This window comes from Vigna unguiculata, chromosome 6 (genome assembly GCF_004118075.2).
Source record: "Vigna unguiculata cultivar IT97K-499-35 chromosome 6, ASM411807v1, whole genome shotgun sequence".
Lineage (NCBI taxonomy): Eukaryota > Viridiplantae > Streptophyta > Magnoliopsida > Fabales > Fabaceae > Vigna > Vigna unguiculata.
Window position 1 is genome coordinate 9,774,098 of NC_040284.1, and position 17,370 is coordinate 9,791,467.

Consider the following 17,370-nt stretch of genomic DNA (forward strand, 5'->3'; position numbering starts at 1 on the left):
CTACTGCTTTTCTTTTTTGATTCGCTTTTTAGTTTTAGTCCTGGGAAATTCTGCACTTGGAATATCGTCGAGGTGGTCACATTCAACTTCGAAGTCCAACAACAATTCCTTTCTGGGAGTAACACAGTAGTCAATATATGGATCATTATCTCCTGAGGTACTTAGAGTCAACTGCAACATATAAAAGAATATTTCTATATGACCATACATTTACCATGAAGAAAAAATTCCATATAAAAATAAAACTGATATAACGATTTACCATGCAGATGTCAGCTTCAGTATTCTCTTCATAAGTTGCTTTACCAGTGGATTGTTTATCCTATTCATTAAATAACAAATTGTTTACCACATCACAAATGTAAAATAACAAAACAACTATAGAAATATATACATTACAGAGACCTTTCCTTTAAGTGCCGCAATTTTACTCGAACCAACAGTTTTGGATTGGGTAGTGGAAACACATATATCTATGGGGCTGGACTCTATAATTTGCAATTGAAATACAAAAGGTTATGATAAATACAGTATTACCAAATACAAAATTATATTAATATACAAATACCTTTGTCCCATTAGATGCACTTCTAATAACACCACTCCTTTTTGATTGGGTACTGGATGCACCTTTTATTGTAGGACTGGAATCCTAAACCTATAATTTTCATCACACAACCTTATCCAAATTCTACAAACACAAAAGAGTAGAAAATAGTTTCAATTAAGAATACCTTCTTTGCATTAGCTTCAGTTTGAATCAAATCAACACCATTACTTCGGGTACTAAATCCAGATAAACCTGTTGGACTGGAGTCTTTAGCCTGTCATTTCAATAAAAAACAACATAATGCATCATTCTGCATAATGCTATCAGAAACGCAACAATTACTATCATAATAATAATTTATTCGACGATATCTACCTGAGATCCTTATGAAATCACACCAATCGTTTCAGCTTCGTTATTAGAATCACAAATAGCTATACCAAAAGACTTTTTACCCTGCACATTGAAAATATAACGACACAACATAAAATCAATACATAAGAACAATTTATTGAAATATCAACCAACAGATCATTAATAACTTTTACAATCCTACCTTAGAGTTTGTTTCAGAACTGGAATCACATGTACCTTCACCACTGGACTCTTTAATCTACATATCAACCAACACATCATTAATAACTTTGACAGTATCAAATTTAAAAGACTGGAGTAAATGAATTACCATCTTTGTCTCAAGTTTGCTTCTAACACAAGCAATAGTTTCAGGGTTGCTGGAAGCTTTCATCACCGATGAGGATCTGTTATTTGGTTGAACTCTAACCTTGCAAGCAAGTGTACAGCCTAGCAAAACATCTAGATCCTCCGGAAAACATTTGGGATCGTCCTCCCCATCCTACGAAAAACAAAAAATCACCAGTCTCCTTCTATATAGTAAAAGTCAATTACAGTAATTGACAAAGATTTAAATATTACCTGGATCATTTTATTCATTAACTCAACAGCCGATACACCAATCAAGTTATTGCAGTCTTGATCCCATAAAACAAAATTGGTATAATTGTACCCATCAGTCACCTGTAATTCCAACTTATATCTGCAAGAACTGGATTTAGTAAATTAAAACAAAAAAACTGTCCCTAAAGATGTAAAAATTAAAAAACAATTACAAACCTAATTCCATGTTTTTCATTATCAAAGCCACAGAGAACACACTTAAAAGCACCTATCTCATCAGTCTTCTTCCTGCAACTATTGCATACTGGATAACACCATCCATCATTTCCTAAATTAAACTTCACAGTATTTGCAACGGTAACACAGTATTGTTCCTATTTTAAAAACAAAAACAAAATTACAAGGATGAACAATCTAAAAATTCAAACAAATGTAACAAAAACAAATAATTCATTACCTCCTTCATACTTGTGATTTCTGATATAGTCCTCACAACAGCTTTATACATAAATTTTTCATGTTCACTATACTGGGAAGGTGAACTCAACTGGCTGCATTCTTGGCTCGGACTAACCACATTTCCAAACCGTCTATAATAGCAATATCAAAGTCATTTCCATTCAATTAACGATAAACAATATCGCAGATATAAAAAACTTAACAATTACATACTCTATCCATTGCTCCTTGAATCGTACCAATTCAGCACATTCATCACCCATTAACAACTTTGAACCGTTCCAAGAGTTTGAAATTGACACTGGCCACCGTCCTAAAGGAAAAACAAAATCAGCACAGACAAAACCAAAAAACCACAAATTATCAAATAAATTGACCAACCCGAACACGGTTTGATCTTAGCCTGAGTCAACATAACAACAACAATAGATGAATCCGGGTCACCCCTCCAATTGCTCATAAATTTCAAGTAATAGGAATCCCACAAGGTACACCCAATGACAGCAGAGCTGCAAAAGGAAACGACAATAGTTTATGAATATGAAGTAATATTCCAAACCACATTGTTATATGAAATTACTAAAGCACTAACCTAAAATCCCTTATATGAAACGCCACATTCTTCGACTGAGGATTACACCTCACATTGTCCACCACTCCAATAATATCTAAAACCATTATAAACATGATCCAATAAGTAATTGAACATTTAAAGACACACAAAACATTAAATGATCAAACATTACGTGAACATACCATACAATAAATCAACAGCGTAATTTCCATCAACTATATCTTCGATACTTTTGAATTTGTAAACGCTTACTGGAATGCTCGAAATTGCTTGTTCTTTAATAGTGGTTGCTCCTATGAACAATAACTTGTAAGGATGATCACAAACACGAAATTGTCCGTGGTTCTTCAAGATTTTAAAGTTATGCATTATATACGTCTGGCCCTCTACCAACTTTTCTTCCCACAATCCTAAATCTTCCTTTTTTACCATTGCAGGAATCATGGAACCCTGGCCAAAAAAATTTGACAAAAAAATATTCATTCCAGATCTAAAATATAAAGAACAACAAAATTTTGTTACCTTCTGATCCAAAAGAATCAGTTCCATATGACGACTGTTATCCCGGTTTTGAACAAACCACAAGTCTTTTATACGAACAGCAAGCTTCAACGTTTCTTTCTTCTCATCGATATCTTTGACCATATCAAATTTCCGCGCCATTTCCAAACATTAACTTTCGAAAAACAAACGTCAGAAAATAATGACATCAACTCCAACAGAACTCACGAATCTGAAATAACACAACTCCTATTGAAACTCGAAAAACCAAAACGTACACAAAAGGTACTGAGTTAAAACCAAAAATGTACAATAAATACACAACACAAAACTTAAAAAAAAAATGAATTGAAACCCATACATACCTCAGCAAACAGGAAGAACAAAACTCCTAATGAACCTGGGAAAAACAAAACGTAGACAAAATGCAAAACACAACTCCTATTGAAACTCGAAAAACCAAAACGTACACAAAAGGTACTAAGTTAAAACCAAAAATCTACAATAAATACACAACACAGAACTTAAAAAAAAATGAACTCAAATTCATACATACCTCGCCAAACAGGAAGAAGAAAATGGAAGAAAAAAGAAGCAGACACGCAAACAACACAATACATCTGTATTTAAAATACACAAAATTTTAAAGTATCTGACCTCAGGATTTAATGCATGCAACATCAATCAACTCATGCACAGTAATCCCTCCATTTAACCCTCAAACAGGCGGGAAATCGTAAATTACCCAAATATCTACACAATAACATATCAGTCGGACTGCTCAACAGGGTTTTTTTGGTAAAATAACAATGCATTCACGGACAATATTCAGAAGGAGATAAAATGACTGAAAAACCATTAAATTGGACACGTGTCAGCGAGATAAATAGGGGTATTTGGATATTTTCCAGAGGTGTTTGTTTTCATATATTTTAGATTTATTCAATTTAGTAGCAGTTGTAATTGTATACAAAATCATTGATTTTCTTAAATAAAAATAAATGTAAGGAACTTAAAAAAATACAAATATAAAGAAAGAAAATAAAGAAAAGTAATAGAAGAAAATTTACATCAAAATATATAACTTTTCCAAATGTGAAATAGGGACATGTAGTTGGACACTAAAAATAAGTCCTCGGAAACTTAGACCCTTCACTCAGCTCCTAATGGTCTTTGTAATTGTAATATTTATTTAACTTCGTAACTAGCCTCTGTCAAACTTCATTCTCGAATGGAAATGGAAATTCATCACAAATCATTTAATTGATTACTTCAAGTAACATTCAATTATCTACACAAACCATATTTTGAACAATTACTAAATAATCATGAATATTTTAAGATAATCGATTATTGTGTTTATGATAATTGATTAACATACAAGATAATCTAATATTTATGCAAGTGACATTTTTAACAACAATAAATTATATTTTAAAGCAATTGAATCTCTTAGATTATCAAACTCAAGCAAGATTTTATGTAAACTCCTGAAGCTTTTAACTCAGTCAGAAAACTCGTAATAAACTTGTAATAATTTATTTCGCATAAAAAAAATCATTTTAGAATAATCGAAGGGTTTGTCGAAAAGCACATGAATCAGATTAAACATTGTGTTTAGTTTTTATAGATTAAATATGTTTTTGGTTCTTCAGTGAAATTTGGAATTAGTCTTTCTTCAAAAATTTTGACCAATTTAGTCTTTTATCTTTAAAAATGTGTGAATTTAGTTTTTTTTAACAAAATTTTGTTAAATTTATTTGACGTTTCAAGCGCATTTCATGATAGTATTTTAATTATTTACACTGTTTGACACATTTTCGCTTCAATGTGAACTATATTATCATAAAATGCATTTAAAATGTTAAATAAACTTAACAAAATTTGGTAAGAAGAACTAAATTGGTATAAAGTTTCGAAGAGGGACTAATTTCAAAATTCAGTAAAACTTGAGAGACCAAAAACATATTTAACCCATTTTTAATAAAATAAAATAAAATAAAGAGAGGGAGAGAGAAAAGAAGAGACTCAGTGAGAGATAATAAGAGATGCTTATGTTATTAATGAAGAAGAACAAAGAGAGATGTTTTATCCTCTACAACAACAATTCTTTTGAATGCAGAAGCCAATACGATAGTGAGCAATATTAATGCAATTGTTGTTACACTCTTCGTTACTTGTACAAGTCCCTTCAAAGTTTGGGGGACAAAAGACAAACCCCTCTCCATCGATTTTCTCAATACCTGAGCACACAACCAAACCAATGCACATCATTCCCAACAAAACTATGTTAATCTTTACATTCATCATCTTCAAACCCACTCTCCTACTATCTTCTCTCCTTTTCTTCTCTACCTCTCAAAACTAAACAATCTTTAATGGATTATCACCACTCTTCCACCATATTTAAACACCACATAATCCTACTTAATTCTCACTTTCATTATTTTGGAAGTAAACTCTTTTGCATTAAATGTTTAATATTATTGTTTATTTAGAGAAAATAATTAATTAATTAATGAAAAATATTAACCACTACCTTTTTAAACACCACACATTAATAATCCTACTTAATTCTCACTTTCATTTTTTTGAAAGTCAACTCTTTTACGTTAAATGTTCAATATTATTGTTTATTTAAACAAAATAATTAATTAATAAAAAATATTAATTATTTGTTCCTGTATTAGATTATTTTGTTGCTATATTCTTATTATTTCATTAAATGTGAAAATTACGAATAAATTTATAGCAAAATGATAACGAAGTCATCATAATCTATTGTGGTGTCGCTTATTGCTCAGTCATAGCCTATTGATGTGGTTCATTCTGATAATATTTGTGTTGTGAATGGATCTTCTTATGTTAATAATCTAGATACATGTAATGGTAATAAGCTAGTGGAGTTTAGTTCCTTAACTGGTTGCCTTCTTTGGAGGATCTCACTTCCATTATAAATAGAATTTACAACAATTTGATTTGCATAATAGTAATTTTGAGAGAGGTCTTAATTCTTTGATATCTAAGAACACTCGTATTGTGAAGGAATTCAAATTAACTTTTAAATGGATGGACATGGTTCACGAGAGAAAATATTCTAATACTAAAATAGACGATCAACCACTTCAAATTACTTGGTATTATATTATAAATATTTTAAAATTATTAAAAAAATTATTATTAGAAATAATAACGTATCTAATATAAGAAATTGCTAAAATATAAATATAATCATTATAAATATATAAGAAATCAAAACTAATTAATTAATAATAATAATGTTATGCTACAAAATTATATATACGTTTAATTATATATATATATATATATATATATATATATATATATATATATGTTGGGTTATGTTTCATATGTTATGGTTATAGTCATTGTCATGGAGAGATTGTGGTTCTATATGGTTATATGACATTAGTCTTACACATATAAGACCTTAGACACCACTTTTACACCAAAACCTTAAAGTAATGTTGTTATGGGTCTTTATTCTTATATAGTGTTTAAATTTGTCTTTTCTATCCAATGTGGGACTTTTTTACTCACACTTGGACTATTCCCAACAATATATATATATATATATATATATATATATATGTAAAAGAACAAAATATATGAAAGTATGAATGAATAAATGCAAACATTTAAAATGATTGGACTAATATGTTCTAAAGCAAATGGATAAACATAACATTGGATTGAATAAAAAATATATAATGCAATGACAAATATATAACGTAACGGTGAATAGCGTTAGAAAACTATTATTATATCTAATACAAATTAAAAATAGAAAGAAATGAAAAAGTTATAAGATAATGTAACATTTAATGATTTAGAGACATTAACATGGCCATTTTATCCTTTCACCTGTGAAAAGAAAAAAAAAAATCTTTGAACGAGGAATCCATGTCAAACTAAAATAGCAAATGAAGGAGATTAACTTCAATTTAAACCAAATGCAATGATTTACCACTATAAATACCTAGGTAGATGATGAAAGAAAAAGGAGAAAGAGGTCGAGAGGAGGCAATGAACAAAAGAGTCAATGGAGAATAACAAAACAAAATAAAAATAAAAATAATCTAATCATGCGTGAGTATGAAAAAAAAAGAGGTGAGGGGGGAGAGCACTTGTCTCTTAGGATGTCTTAGGTAAGAGAACGAGACATCTATCATTTTATCTTGTTATTTTTATTATTTTCTTATTTGTTCATAATTATTTTTATTTTATATTTACTTTAAGTGAGGTGTCCCTAACCTCATTTCAATTTATATTTATTTTTCGTTCTTATTTATTTATTTATATTCATTTCCAGTTGTGCACTGGTTCTATTTATCCAATTTATACTTACTCTCATTTATTAATATTTATCTCCAGTCATGTACTAGTCCCCTTTAATTATTTATTTATATAATTATATGGTTTAATATCAAAATAAAATTTATGATAAATAACGATTTGATTATTGTAGTTGGAGGTATAACCTTGGGGATTTAGACGAGTAAGTATACTCAAGATGAGATGTTCTTGGGTTACTTGTTGACCATATGAAGTATGATAAACATCAAGTTTATGGATTTAAAAGAGTTTTTATTTTATTTAGACATGTTGTATTGTTATGTGATATTTGTCTCACTTCCCCATTTTTTGATTGTGTATGAAAAACAAAACTTTATAATCTCATCATAGATGGATGCTCCTAATATGTTTGACCCCTTCTTTGTCGATATTATAGTAGTATTCCCAGGAAATGCATGGTAAACAAATGCAGTAAATAATTCAGTAACGATTCAAGGAACAGGAAATTCTACTATCACCTTCCTACTTGCTCTTGTATCCTCAAAGGACAAATTGGAGTCACTTTTTATCTACCTCTCAATAGTCCAAATAAATCTTATCCATAACTTCTTTCCTCCAATTACATAAATGATAGTATATAAGGAAAGAAATACAGTTAAATAATACTTCTTTCCTTTTTAATATAGAAAATATAATATGTACTAATTGATTTCAAAAATATAATGTTTTGTGTAAAACATAATATAGTATTGTAAAATATAATATTTGGAACAAGCACAAAGTGGATTAAGTGATTATTTTGGGAATTCAAAATTTATTAATTATTGTTGAGTATTGAATCGATGTGTAATTTATAGTTTTAAGGATGTAACAATTCCACCAAAGAAAATTAATATTAAATCCTTCCAAGCAAAAAGACTTCTAATAAGCAAGTTTTAATTGATTATGGTTTCTGCGCTAAAATTTCACATATTTGATTTTAATGATCAATTTATTTCATTTGTTGTTAAGCAGTGGCAGATCTTAGAAGGTCCGCAGGGGCCATGGCCCTCCCAAGATTTTTTTTAATTTTTTTGTATATGTATTTTTTATGAATAAAAAAAGAAAAGTTATGTATTATATGTTTTTTCATAACCATTTCTTAAATGTGACTTGATTATCATATTTTTTTAGTAATTAAGTCTCTCAATTTTTAATTAGATTTTGATGAATTATTTTTTAGTCTTAATTTTTTTTAAATAGATATATTGATGAAAAATAAAATAATAGATTCATTTTTTTGTGAAGTGATAAAAGGGAAGATACCCCTTGAAGATAAAAATAATACAAATTTAATTCTTCACTTATATTAGGAATTCAATTGTTGAATTAGAGAACCATTTCTTAAAATTCAAAGAATTATAAGTGGAAAGTTTCATACTAATTCTTTTAAATTACAAGCGGAATGTTTCATATTAATTTTTTGGAACTTGTTATAAGAAAACGTGCTCAAATATGGAAATATCCAGTGAAGGGAATGAGATGAAATTAGAAAAATTAATTTAAAATGAGTTTCATATCAAATACAATTTCAAAACTATAATTTTGTAAGGAAAAACATACAAGAATTTCAATACTAAATTATATATAATTTTGTTATATTAGTAATAATAATTAAATATATAAAAGGTCAATGGCGTTAAATTAGAGGTTGCTCATGTATAGTGCTATTAGTGAGTTGCATGTATTTATTTAGGATAGTTTTCATAAAAGATCTTATTTGTCTATGTTTCATTAGGTGTATTTTTTATCATGAATTTGGTATGATCTCCATATTTTGTTCTCAATTATTTGTCTATATATTGTCTCATTAAATATTTAATTTTATTATATTATTTTAATCAAATGTTGAATTTTAATTTGGATTCACATAAGAACAATTATAAATTTATTGTATGTTTAAGAATGATTGTATACTTTTCAACATGCATATATTATGTAGTGTATCCTATATTTCAAAATAAATGTATCGAGATATCAGATACATATCATATCTAATACACATGTCATATTTAAGGATGTCAAAAAAATTCGTACCCGCAACGGGTAGAAAACGAATATTAAAAATGGATACCCGCTACATGCAAGTATAGGTATTTTTGATACCCGCATGTTAACGGGGCGAGTACAGGTATCATAGTATCCATATCCATGGATACCCGTACCTGCTAAACTTACCCCCTTGACATTCTTCTCTCTCCTTTCTTTGAAATTGGACATATACATCAAACCTTATACAAACAATGATGTTTATGGTATGTTTGCTGTCAAATGATGAAATCAAAATAAGAATACTTGACACATGACAATTGAGGTTTATTATTTGTTTATTTTGTTTATTTTTCAGGAATCAATCAAAGAAAATGGGTTTGTTGATCAAAGCACTAATTAAAAAATTTTCATAGTGTTAAACGTCATTTTATATTTACTTTTACAATTATCTGGACTTGTATCAAATTGAGTTTATTTGAACTTTATTTAAAATTTATGACATTGATACATTTTATTTTATTTTATTTGAATTTATGATTAAATATTTATTTTATTTGAATTTATGATTAAATATTTATTTTTTAAATAATTTTACAAATACCCGTGTGTACTCGTGGATACCCGCGGATATGAAAGAAATAGACGGGTACCTGTATATAACGGATACCTGACGGATATGGATACAGGTACGAGACAAATATTTATTCAACGGGTAGGGTAGCTAGTACCCGTACCCTACTCGCTCCGATGACATCCTAGTCATATTGTATTAGTGCATCATTGCTTATACAATATTTATACCTCATTTGAATATTATTTTAAGACAAAGTTAATTAAAAGCAGTTACAACAAAATTGATGTGTCAGTTATAAAATTAAGGGTAAATTTGTAAAATGTCTCACTTTTATTTTAAATATGCATGTAGTGGGTGAAGACTTGAGCATTAAGAAATCATTCATGTTCATTAAATAGATGCATCAACACTTAATTTATACATAAAAGAAAAAATATAAATATAAATTTATAGGTTATACAATGTAATAAAAAGAAAGAAAAAAATAAGTGTATAAACAAAAATATTCACCAGTGTAATAAGGGCTTTTGGCCCCGGTTATTTTTGTCATTCTGCCTCGGTTTTAGAACCGAGGCATATTGGGGTGAGGCCAAAAGGGGGTGTCTTTTGGCCTCGATTATCACCCGAGGCGTAAAAACAGTTTTCTGCCTCGGTTGCAGAGGGACCGGAGCCATAGGTTCAACTTTCGCAGAGCCTTTGGCCTCGGTTATGGTAAGAACCGAGGCCATATACCCCGTCAGTACCCATCAGCAACCATCCATCATCAACAAACCCATTCTCTTCAGATTCACCCACTTTCCAGTTCAGAAGCCTCCATTTTATACGAATATCAGACCCAAATTCTAAGCCTTTGTTATTGTATTTCTTTTTTATAAAACTCAAGAGAGGATTTGGAAGATTATCTTCTCCACGAGCCACCAAATTCACTTAGGTAGTATTAATGTTCTCACATTCTGAACAGCAAAACCAATTCAGTACCCATCAACAACCGCCGCTGTCGTTGTGGCCGGCGTCTCGCGACTACCTTCACGCTCAACGCACTCGCTTTTTGGAAGCTGTATTCGCATCCAGGGAGAACCTTCAGCTTCACGCCGTCGACGAACGCGCCGAGGCAGATCCAACACTCTGACTCTTCCGCCGTCGCGCGCTGGTGCAGGATGAACGGTAGGCGCTTCATCGCGTCGGCGTCGAGGCCGTCTTGAGAAGGAAGCATCGACGGTGCCTGGTGCGATGGGACGGCGTCGAAGAGGCCGTGGTGGCGGCAGATCTGTCGAGCGAAGAAGAGCCACCGGCGAGAGCTTGTCACGACCTTGCAAGAAGAGCCACCGGCGACGGCTTGTGGAGACGGTGGCCCTGGTGCGATGGGACGGCGTCGAAGAGGAGGCCATGGTGGCGGCAGATCTGTCGAGCGAAGAAGAGCCGTCGACGAGAGCTTGTCACCACCTTGCAAGAAGAGCCATCGGCGACGACTTGCGGAGACGGTGGCCCTGGTGCGATGGGACGGCGTCGAAGAGGAGGCCATGGTGGCGGCAGATCTGTCGAGCGAAGAAGAGCCGTCGACGAGAGCTTGTCACCACCTTGCAAGAAGAGCCATCAGCGACGACTTGCGGAGACGGTGGCCGGAGCAGCGCAGTGGCAGCACAGCGTGGTTGCAGAGCTTCGCGTGGTGGTGGTGGGTGGCTGGAGCAGCAGGTTGTAGAGAGAAAGAGAGAGAGAGAGGAGAAATGCATCGCGGGGAAGAAAAGGGGGTTCGCGAATTTTGAACCCTAATTATACTATATGGCCTCGGTTCAATTAATAACCGAGGCATATAGCCCTATTTGGCCCCAGTTCACTGACACCCGAGGCCAAAGACGTAATGGTTAGTGGCATTTTTGAAATATCCAGCCACATTTTTGGCTTCGGGTCTTTGGAACCGAGGTATATAACCCTCTTTTGGCACCGGTTTTTTTGAACCGAAGCATATAATCCTCTTTTGCTTCGGGTTTTCGCTGAACCGAGGCATAAAAGTTGCCTGAAATTGCAAAAATGCCACCGCGCCATTATATGCTTCGGTTCCTGACCAACCGAGGCATATAAGGCGAAGTAAAAAGCAAAATCTGCACTAGTGATTGAACACCATCTTCTTTCTTTACTTCTATTTCGCGTATTTCAATATAAACAAAGCAAAATAATAATAGTTTTCCCTTTCTATACGAATAGTAAATTTACTCTGAAACAACACATTAAAAGAAACAATAATAATAGAGATAAATATTAAATAAAAGAGTTATTGCAGAGAGGATGATGAAATCAAATTAATGTATGGAAGAGTAAAAAGATCACTATACTATAACATAAATTAATTAAAAAAAAAACTTAACATCCAATGCTATATATATGGTAGAGACGGATCAAAAGATATGAAAGGGTACATTGCTCTGAAATCAAATTAAAATGAAGGCTGTCGCTTCAATTTTCATGGTGATGCTATTTCTTTCGACCAACATTGGTATGTTTTAGTTTCTATTCACTAACTTATGATTTATGGTTTTTCTTTGAACAAAATTCTTGGTTGAATATCGAATGTGGTTTGTGTTGTGCAGAAAATGAAGGAGGTTTGAAAATGGTAGAGGGAACAAGGGTTGAGAAAACGTTGTTTGAGGTTTGCACAGACATACTAAACAACAATTGTGGAGACATGAACCAGTGTTTGAATCTTTGTCGCAAGAAGTATGGCTTCTTAGCAAGTGGTGAATGTAACAACAAAAAACAATGTGTGTGTACTCACCCATGTTAAGTTTTTCATCTTCTTCCAATTACAATTTCAATCTTATTTCTTATAAATCAGAATTGGATCCTTCAAATAAAATTACTCTTTTATAGTATATTTATGCTTTAATTTTTTTAACTCCTTATCAAGTATCTCAACTTATGAAATAAGATGAAGATGCAATAAGAGTATCTTATCTCCGTTATACGATTCAGTCTCTTGGATTTTAATTTAATCTTTAGATGTTTTGAAAATCTTTCTCTGTAATTTTACACCAAAACAAAATAATGGCAATGGGTTAACAAATTTGACAATTTTTAAAAATTCATCCTTATCACTGTTTTCATATTTAATGAATATTAATTTTCCGTTTCATTTCATTTGTATTACGAAACTGTTTCAAATATCAATTAAATAATTTTTTATAAAAATAAATATTATAATAAAATTTAATTATATTATCAAATATTTTATATAAAAACATATATTTTCTTTTTTCCAATGTAAAAAATAATAAATAAAAATATAATTATATAAATATACATGAATTTTATAACTAAAATAAAAAACTTAAGACAAAACAAAATAAAAATTAATGTAAATTTATTATATTATCTTAAACTTTTAAATAAAGGAACACGTTACTCTTATATTTCTAGAAAACTCCTAACCTTTTTAGTAATAATTTTAATCATCCGAATAAAGAAATGTATGATTCCTACAAATAATTAAAAATTGTTCAAAAATACTTCTCGTAATATTTAGGCTTAAATACCTTTTTCGCGTAATGTTTGTTGCAGATGATCTTCATTTTAACAGAATGTGTTAAATGGTCCTCATTTTGACAAAATGTTTAAAATGTCCTCATTTTCGCATTGGAGTGTGTTAGTGCTCCGTTACTGATTTAGACAACGTCACATAAAAGGACCAAATAAAACACGAATTGCAAAAATGATGACCATTTTAAACATTTTGTCAAAATGAGAATCATTTTAAACATTCTGTCAAAATGAGGACCATCCGCAACAAACACTAAAAAAATAGTTTTGTTGGCTTAAATACATTTTTATTCTATTTACGTAATTTATTAATTAATTTGCAAAGTCTCGTGGACAAGTAAAATTAAATACTTACATTTTTACTATCGAGTTGAAACACTCAGTGGTTTAATTAATATAAACAAGTCAAGAATCAAGATTAAAAATAATTTGATCGTGGTTAAGCCAATTCTAATAATAGATTAATGGGAAAAACTATAAATACATATAAAAAATAATATGGTTATTGGAACTTTTATCTCAAATTAATTACAATATTTATTGTTTTAACATATCTTTCATTCACAACTTGCATCAAAACACATTTAACTGGTACATTCTGATTGGTTGATGAACAGGAACATCAATGAACAACATGACCAAGGACATGAAGAACTTGAAAATACTTTAAGTAGATATTTGACCCTTACAACCGAAACAATAATTATGGTTAAACATCATTAATGTAATGATAAGTAGAGAGAAGAGAAATGCTTAAATAGGAACATAATTGATTATGTTTTCACTTTTATAGAAAATTGATTATGCTTTTAGATATTATTCTCCTTGCCAAATAATCGACCCAAACAATTATAAACTTCTCTCTCTATCACCGATACAAAAAATGTCCCCTCCTCTCTATTCACTTTCTTTCTTTATCCCCTTGTTTGTTTGGCCCTTCCCGTTTTCCTTGGACGATTTTTTCCCTTATTTCGGTCATGACTACTTCAATTTTTAGCAGGTTAAGTACAATTTTAATTCCTAAATTTTGATCTAAAATTGAAATTCGTTTTTATCCGAAATTTTGATAAATTTTAATCCCTAAACTTTAAAAATAAATAAATATAGTCCTTTTAATCCAATTAAGTTAACTTTTTTTGACACATCGAACGCTATTTTCAATTGGTATTGAATTTGGAATGTGCCAAACGGTATAAATAAATCCAATACTAACATGAGATGTGTTCGATACGTAAAAAAAAAATTAATGTAATTGGGTTAAAATGATTATATTAATTCATTTTTAAAGTTTAGGGACCAAAATATATCAAAGTTTCAGAAAGGAACAAATTCCAATTTTAGATCAAAGTTCAGTGAGAAAAAAACATGTTTAACCCATTTTTATCCGTTGAGGTATGTTCACGTCTTCTTTCAAGTTCTTTTGGGTCCAGCTTGACTTTAGACCTTTTCTCTTTCCTAAGAGGTGATACCGAGCAGAAAATATTGGGCCTAGCTTAATATTGACCGGACATAGTCAATTATATATCATTTGAGTAATTTTCTTTTTCAAAATAAACAATGCTTTTTTAAGTGAAAATCTCTTAAATAGGAAAGATATTATAATGTTACTTCTCAAAGATATTATAATGTTACTTCTCAAATGAATCTACCATTTGAAGATTTTGTAGAAAAGATATTATTTAGAAAAAAATTAAATTAAAGATGTTAATTTTCTAATATGATTTGTGAAAAAGATGAATGAGAAATAAAAGATTAGTTTAAAATTTTATAATATTATTATATATTATTATTTATGATAAATGTTTTATATTATAATTATAATATTTTGAATTTTCAAAAAATCAATGATAACAAATTTCATTTCAAATTATATTATAAAATAAATTTATACTTTTTATTTTATTCCTTTTTTATTTTATTCCTTCTCTTGAAGTAATTAAAATTTCTACATGATACTTTTAATTGATTATTTAAATTACTTTTCCATAATTTTACTTTTTAGTTTTCTTATTTTTTTTATTTGTCCTCCCTATTTTAGAAAAAAAAAACAGTAAAAAAACCAGAAGCGCTTCTTTTCCATTTGAAAATAATAATAATAATGTTCCGAGAAAGTTTTCTTTAAAAAATATTATTTTGAGAAAAAAAATCCATTTAAATCTTTCTTTTTAAAGGCAAAGACAATTAAAAGGAATTGAAAATGAAATTTATTTATGTCAAATATAAAATTTTGTAAAATTGATTTGAGTATCCTCCTTTCTTCACCCATTTTTGTACATTTTAATAGAAACAAGCTAAAATAATAACTTTTTTTATATGAATAGAAAATTTATTTAAACAAACATATTTTACGAGTTATCACAATAAAGAATAAGAAATGTGATTGAAATTAGAGACGGAAGTAAGTTATTATTTGCGACCAATATAGTCATAACACGACATTTGTTGCTAATATGCAATTTAAATAGTGATTGATTATTTTTTTAATCATAAAATTTGGTTAGTGATTATATTTACCAATCTATTTTGGTCGGCACATATTTGATGACCTTAAAAATGTATTCTTTTTATAGTGTATTAGTGAAAATACATGTACATGTTTTATTTTTTTTATGATAATAAAAATAATAAAATTATTATTGTTATTATTATTTCAAGTATAAAATAATAAATAATTTATTTATTTATTTATATAGTTTTTAATTAAAAGAATATTTAAATTTAAAAAAATGGTCAAATTGACTATTAAATTTTAAAAAATTGTCACTTTAAAAAATAATATTGATAAAATAATTATGTACATAAAACATATATATATATATATATATATATATATATATATATATATATATATATATATATATATATATAATTAATGTAAAAGAGACAAACAACAATAAATGATGAGTATTAAATAAAAGCGTTACTGAAGTGGAGATGATGAAATCAAACTAACGTTTGATTTGGATTTTACAAGTTATTGTTTTGGATTTTAATTTAATATTTGCTTCTTTCGTTGGGTCTTGTTGTTTTAAAAAAAAATTAATTTTTACTCAAATACAAAGGAATGACAATAGGGTGGATATGATCTTCATATTCGTGGTTTCATGAAGCATTCGATGAGAAAAGAAAACATATTTTTTTCCAATTTTAAATATTAAGAAATAAATTATATTTATATAGATATTAAATAAAAGTACTAAATAACAATTTGATAAATATAAAATAATTATAAAAAAGGTTAAAGATATTTAATATGTATCTTATAAATAATTAAGAAAAATTATGAAAAAAAAATTAATATAAATTTGTGAGATATTTGTTTTGTTATTTCCTATTGGAAGATATAAATAAACTCATAAACGAAAGTCTAACAAGTTTAGTGTTGAAAAACGAAGTACAACGGACCTGCAAGGTCATCGTTGTCGGTGCATATGAAGATGAAGGTCGCACGAGAAGAAATAGTAGCGTGGGTTTCTAATTTACGACACTGTTTTAAAATTCACTTTGACAGCGGGGGCCGGCGTTAAGTAACGTCGATGTTTAAGGTGCCAATGTCTTTTTTTTGAATGACGTCGGGGTTTACAAATCTAAAGTTAAAGTGATGTCTATCATTGAGGGCCCTGACGTCAAAATTGAACCTTTATTTACGAAAACGCTATCAGTTACGTTGGGCTTCTTGCGAACAGATTTTAAATGAGTGACCTTATAGCCCGTTTTTATGTTAGTACTTAACATAGAAGAGTGGGTTTCTACGTATAGCATTCCTCACTTAATCCTTAGTTATGTATTTAATTCTTCTAGCCTTGTAGTATTGGTTTGTAGAGTCTGTTAGAAAGTTGAAATAAATATCTTATCTTCCATATTTTTTTTCTTTTTTTTAAGTATTTAAATGGAATAACTATGAGAACCCCCTCT

General features: G+C 29.7%; 2 protein-coding genes and 1 long non-coding RNA gene across 3 annotated transcripts; 1 reads left to right on the top strand and 2 right to left on the bottom strand.

Moving 5' to 3' along the window:
• LOC114188382 lies at nucleotides 1-1,014 on the bottom strand. The gene is made up of 6 exons (XM_028076971.1): nucleotides 1,006-1,014; nucleotides 735-824; nucleotides 589-652; nucleotides 406-488; nucleotides 263-322; nucleotides 1-171 (listed from the first exon to the last, which is right to left on the bottom strand). The coding sequence occupies exons 1-6, from the start codon at nucleotides 1,012-1,014 to the stop codon at nucleotides 1-3; spliced, it is 477 nt and encodes a 158-aa protein (XP_027932772.1).
• A 1,226-nt stretch (nucleotides 1,015-2,240) lies between these two features.
• LOC114188383 lies at nucleotides 2,241-3,164 on the bottom strand. The gene is made up of 4 exons (XM_028076972.1): nucleotides 3,024-3,164; nucleotides 2,684-2,951; nucleotides 2,520-2,595; nucleotides 2,241-2,436 (listed from the first exon to the last, which is right to left on the bottom strand). Exons 1-4 carry the CDS (start codon nucleotides 3,162-3,164, stop codon nucleotides 2,241-2,243), a joined length of 681 nt encoding a protein of 226 aa, XP_027932773.1.
• Nucleotides 3,165-12,335: 9,171 nt separating this feature from the next.
• LOC114186897 lies at nucleotides 12,336-12,753 on the top strand. Its single transcript, XR_003605168.1, has 2 exons — nucleotides 12,336-12,415; nucleotides 12,510-12,753. It is a non-coding gene; the product is annotated as an uncharacterized LOC114186897 (long non-coding RNA).
• The last annotated feature ends 4,617 nt before the right edge of the window (nucleotides 12,754-17,370 follow it).

Excerpts from the sequence above, each read along its gene's own strand:
- LOC114188382 (XM_028076971.1), bottom strand. Across the intron at positions 323-405 it reads TTGCGGCACTTAAAGGAAAG|GATAAACAATCCACTGGTAA; the intron begins GTCTCTGTAATG and ends TTTAATGAATAG. Across the intron at positions 172-262 it reads CTGAAGCTGACATCTGCATG|TTGACTCTAAGTACCTCAGG; the intron begins GTAAATCGTTAT and ends TATATGTTGCAG.
- LOC114188383 (XM_028076972.1), bottom strand. The coding sequence starts at position 3,164 with ATGGCGCGGAAATTTGATATGGTCAAAGATATCGATGAGAAGAAAGAA. Across the intron at positions 2,952-3,023 it reads TGATTCTTTTGGATCAGAAG|GGTTCCATGATTCCTGCAAT; the intron begins GTAACAAAATTT and ends TTTTTTGGCCAG. Across the intron at positions 2,437-2,519 it reads TTTCATATAAGGGATTTTAG|CTCTGCTGTCATTGGGTGTA; the intron begins GTTAGTGCTTTA and ends TTCCTTTTGCAG.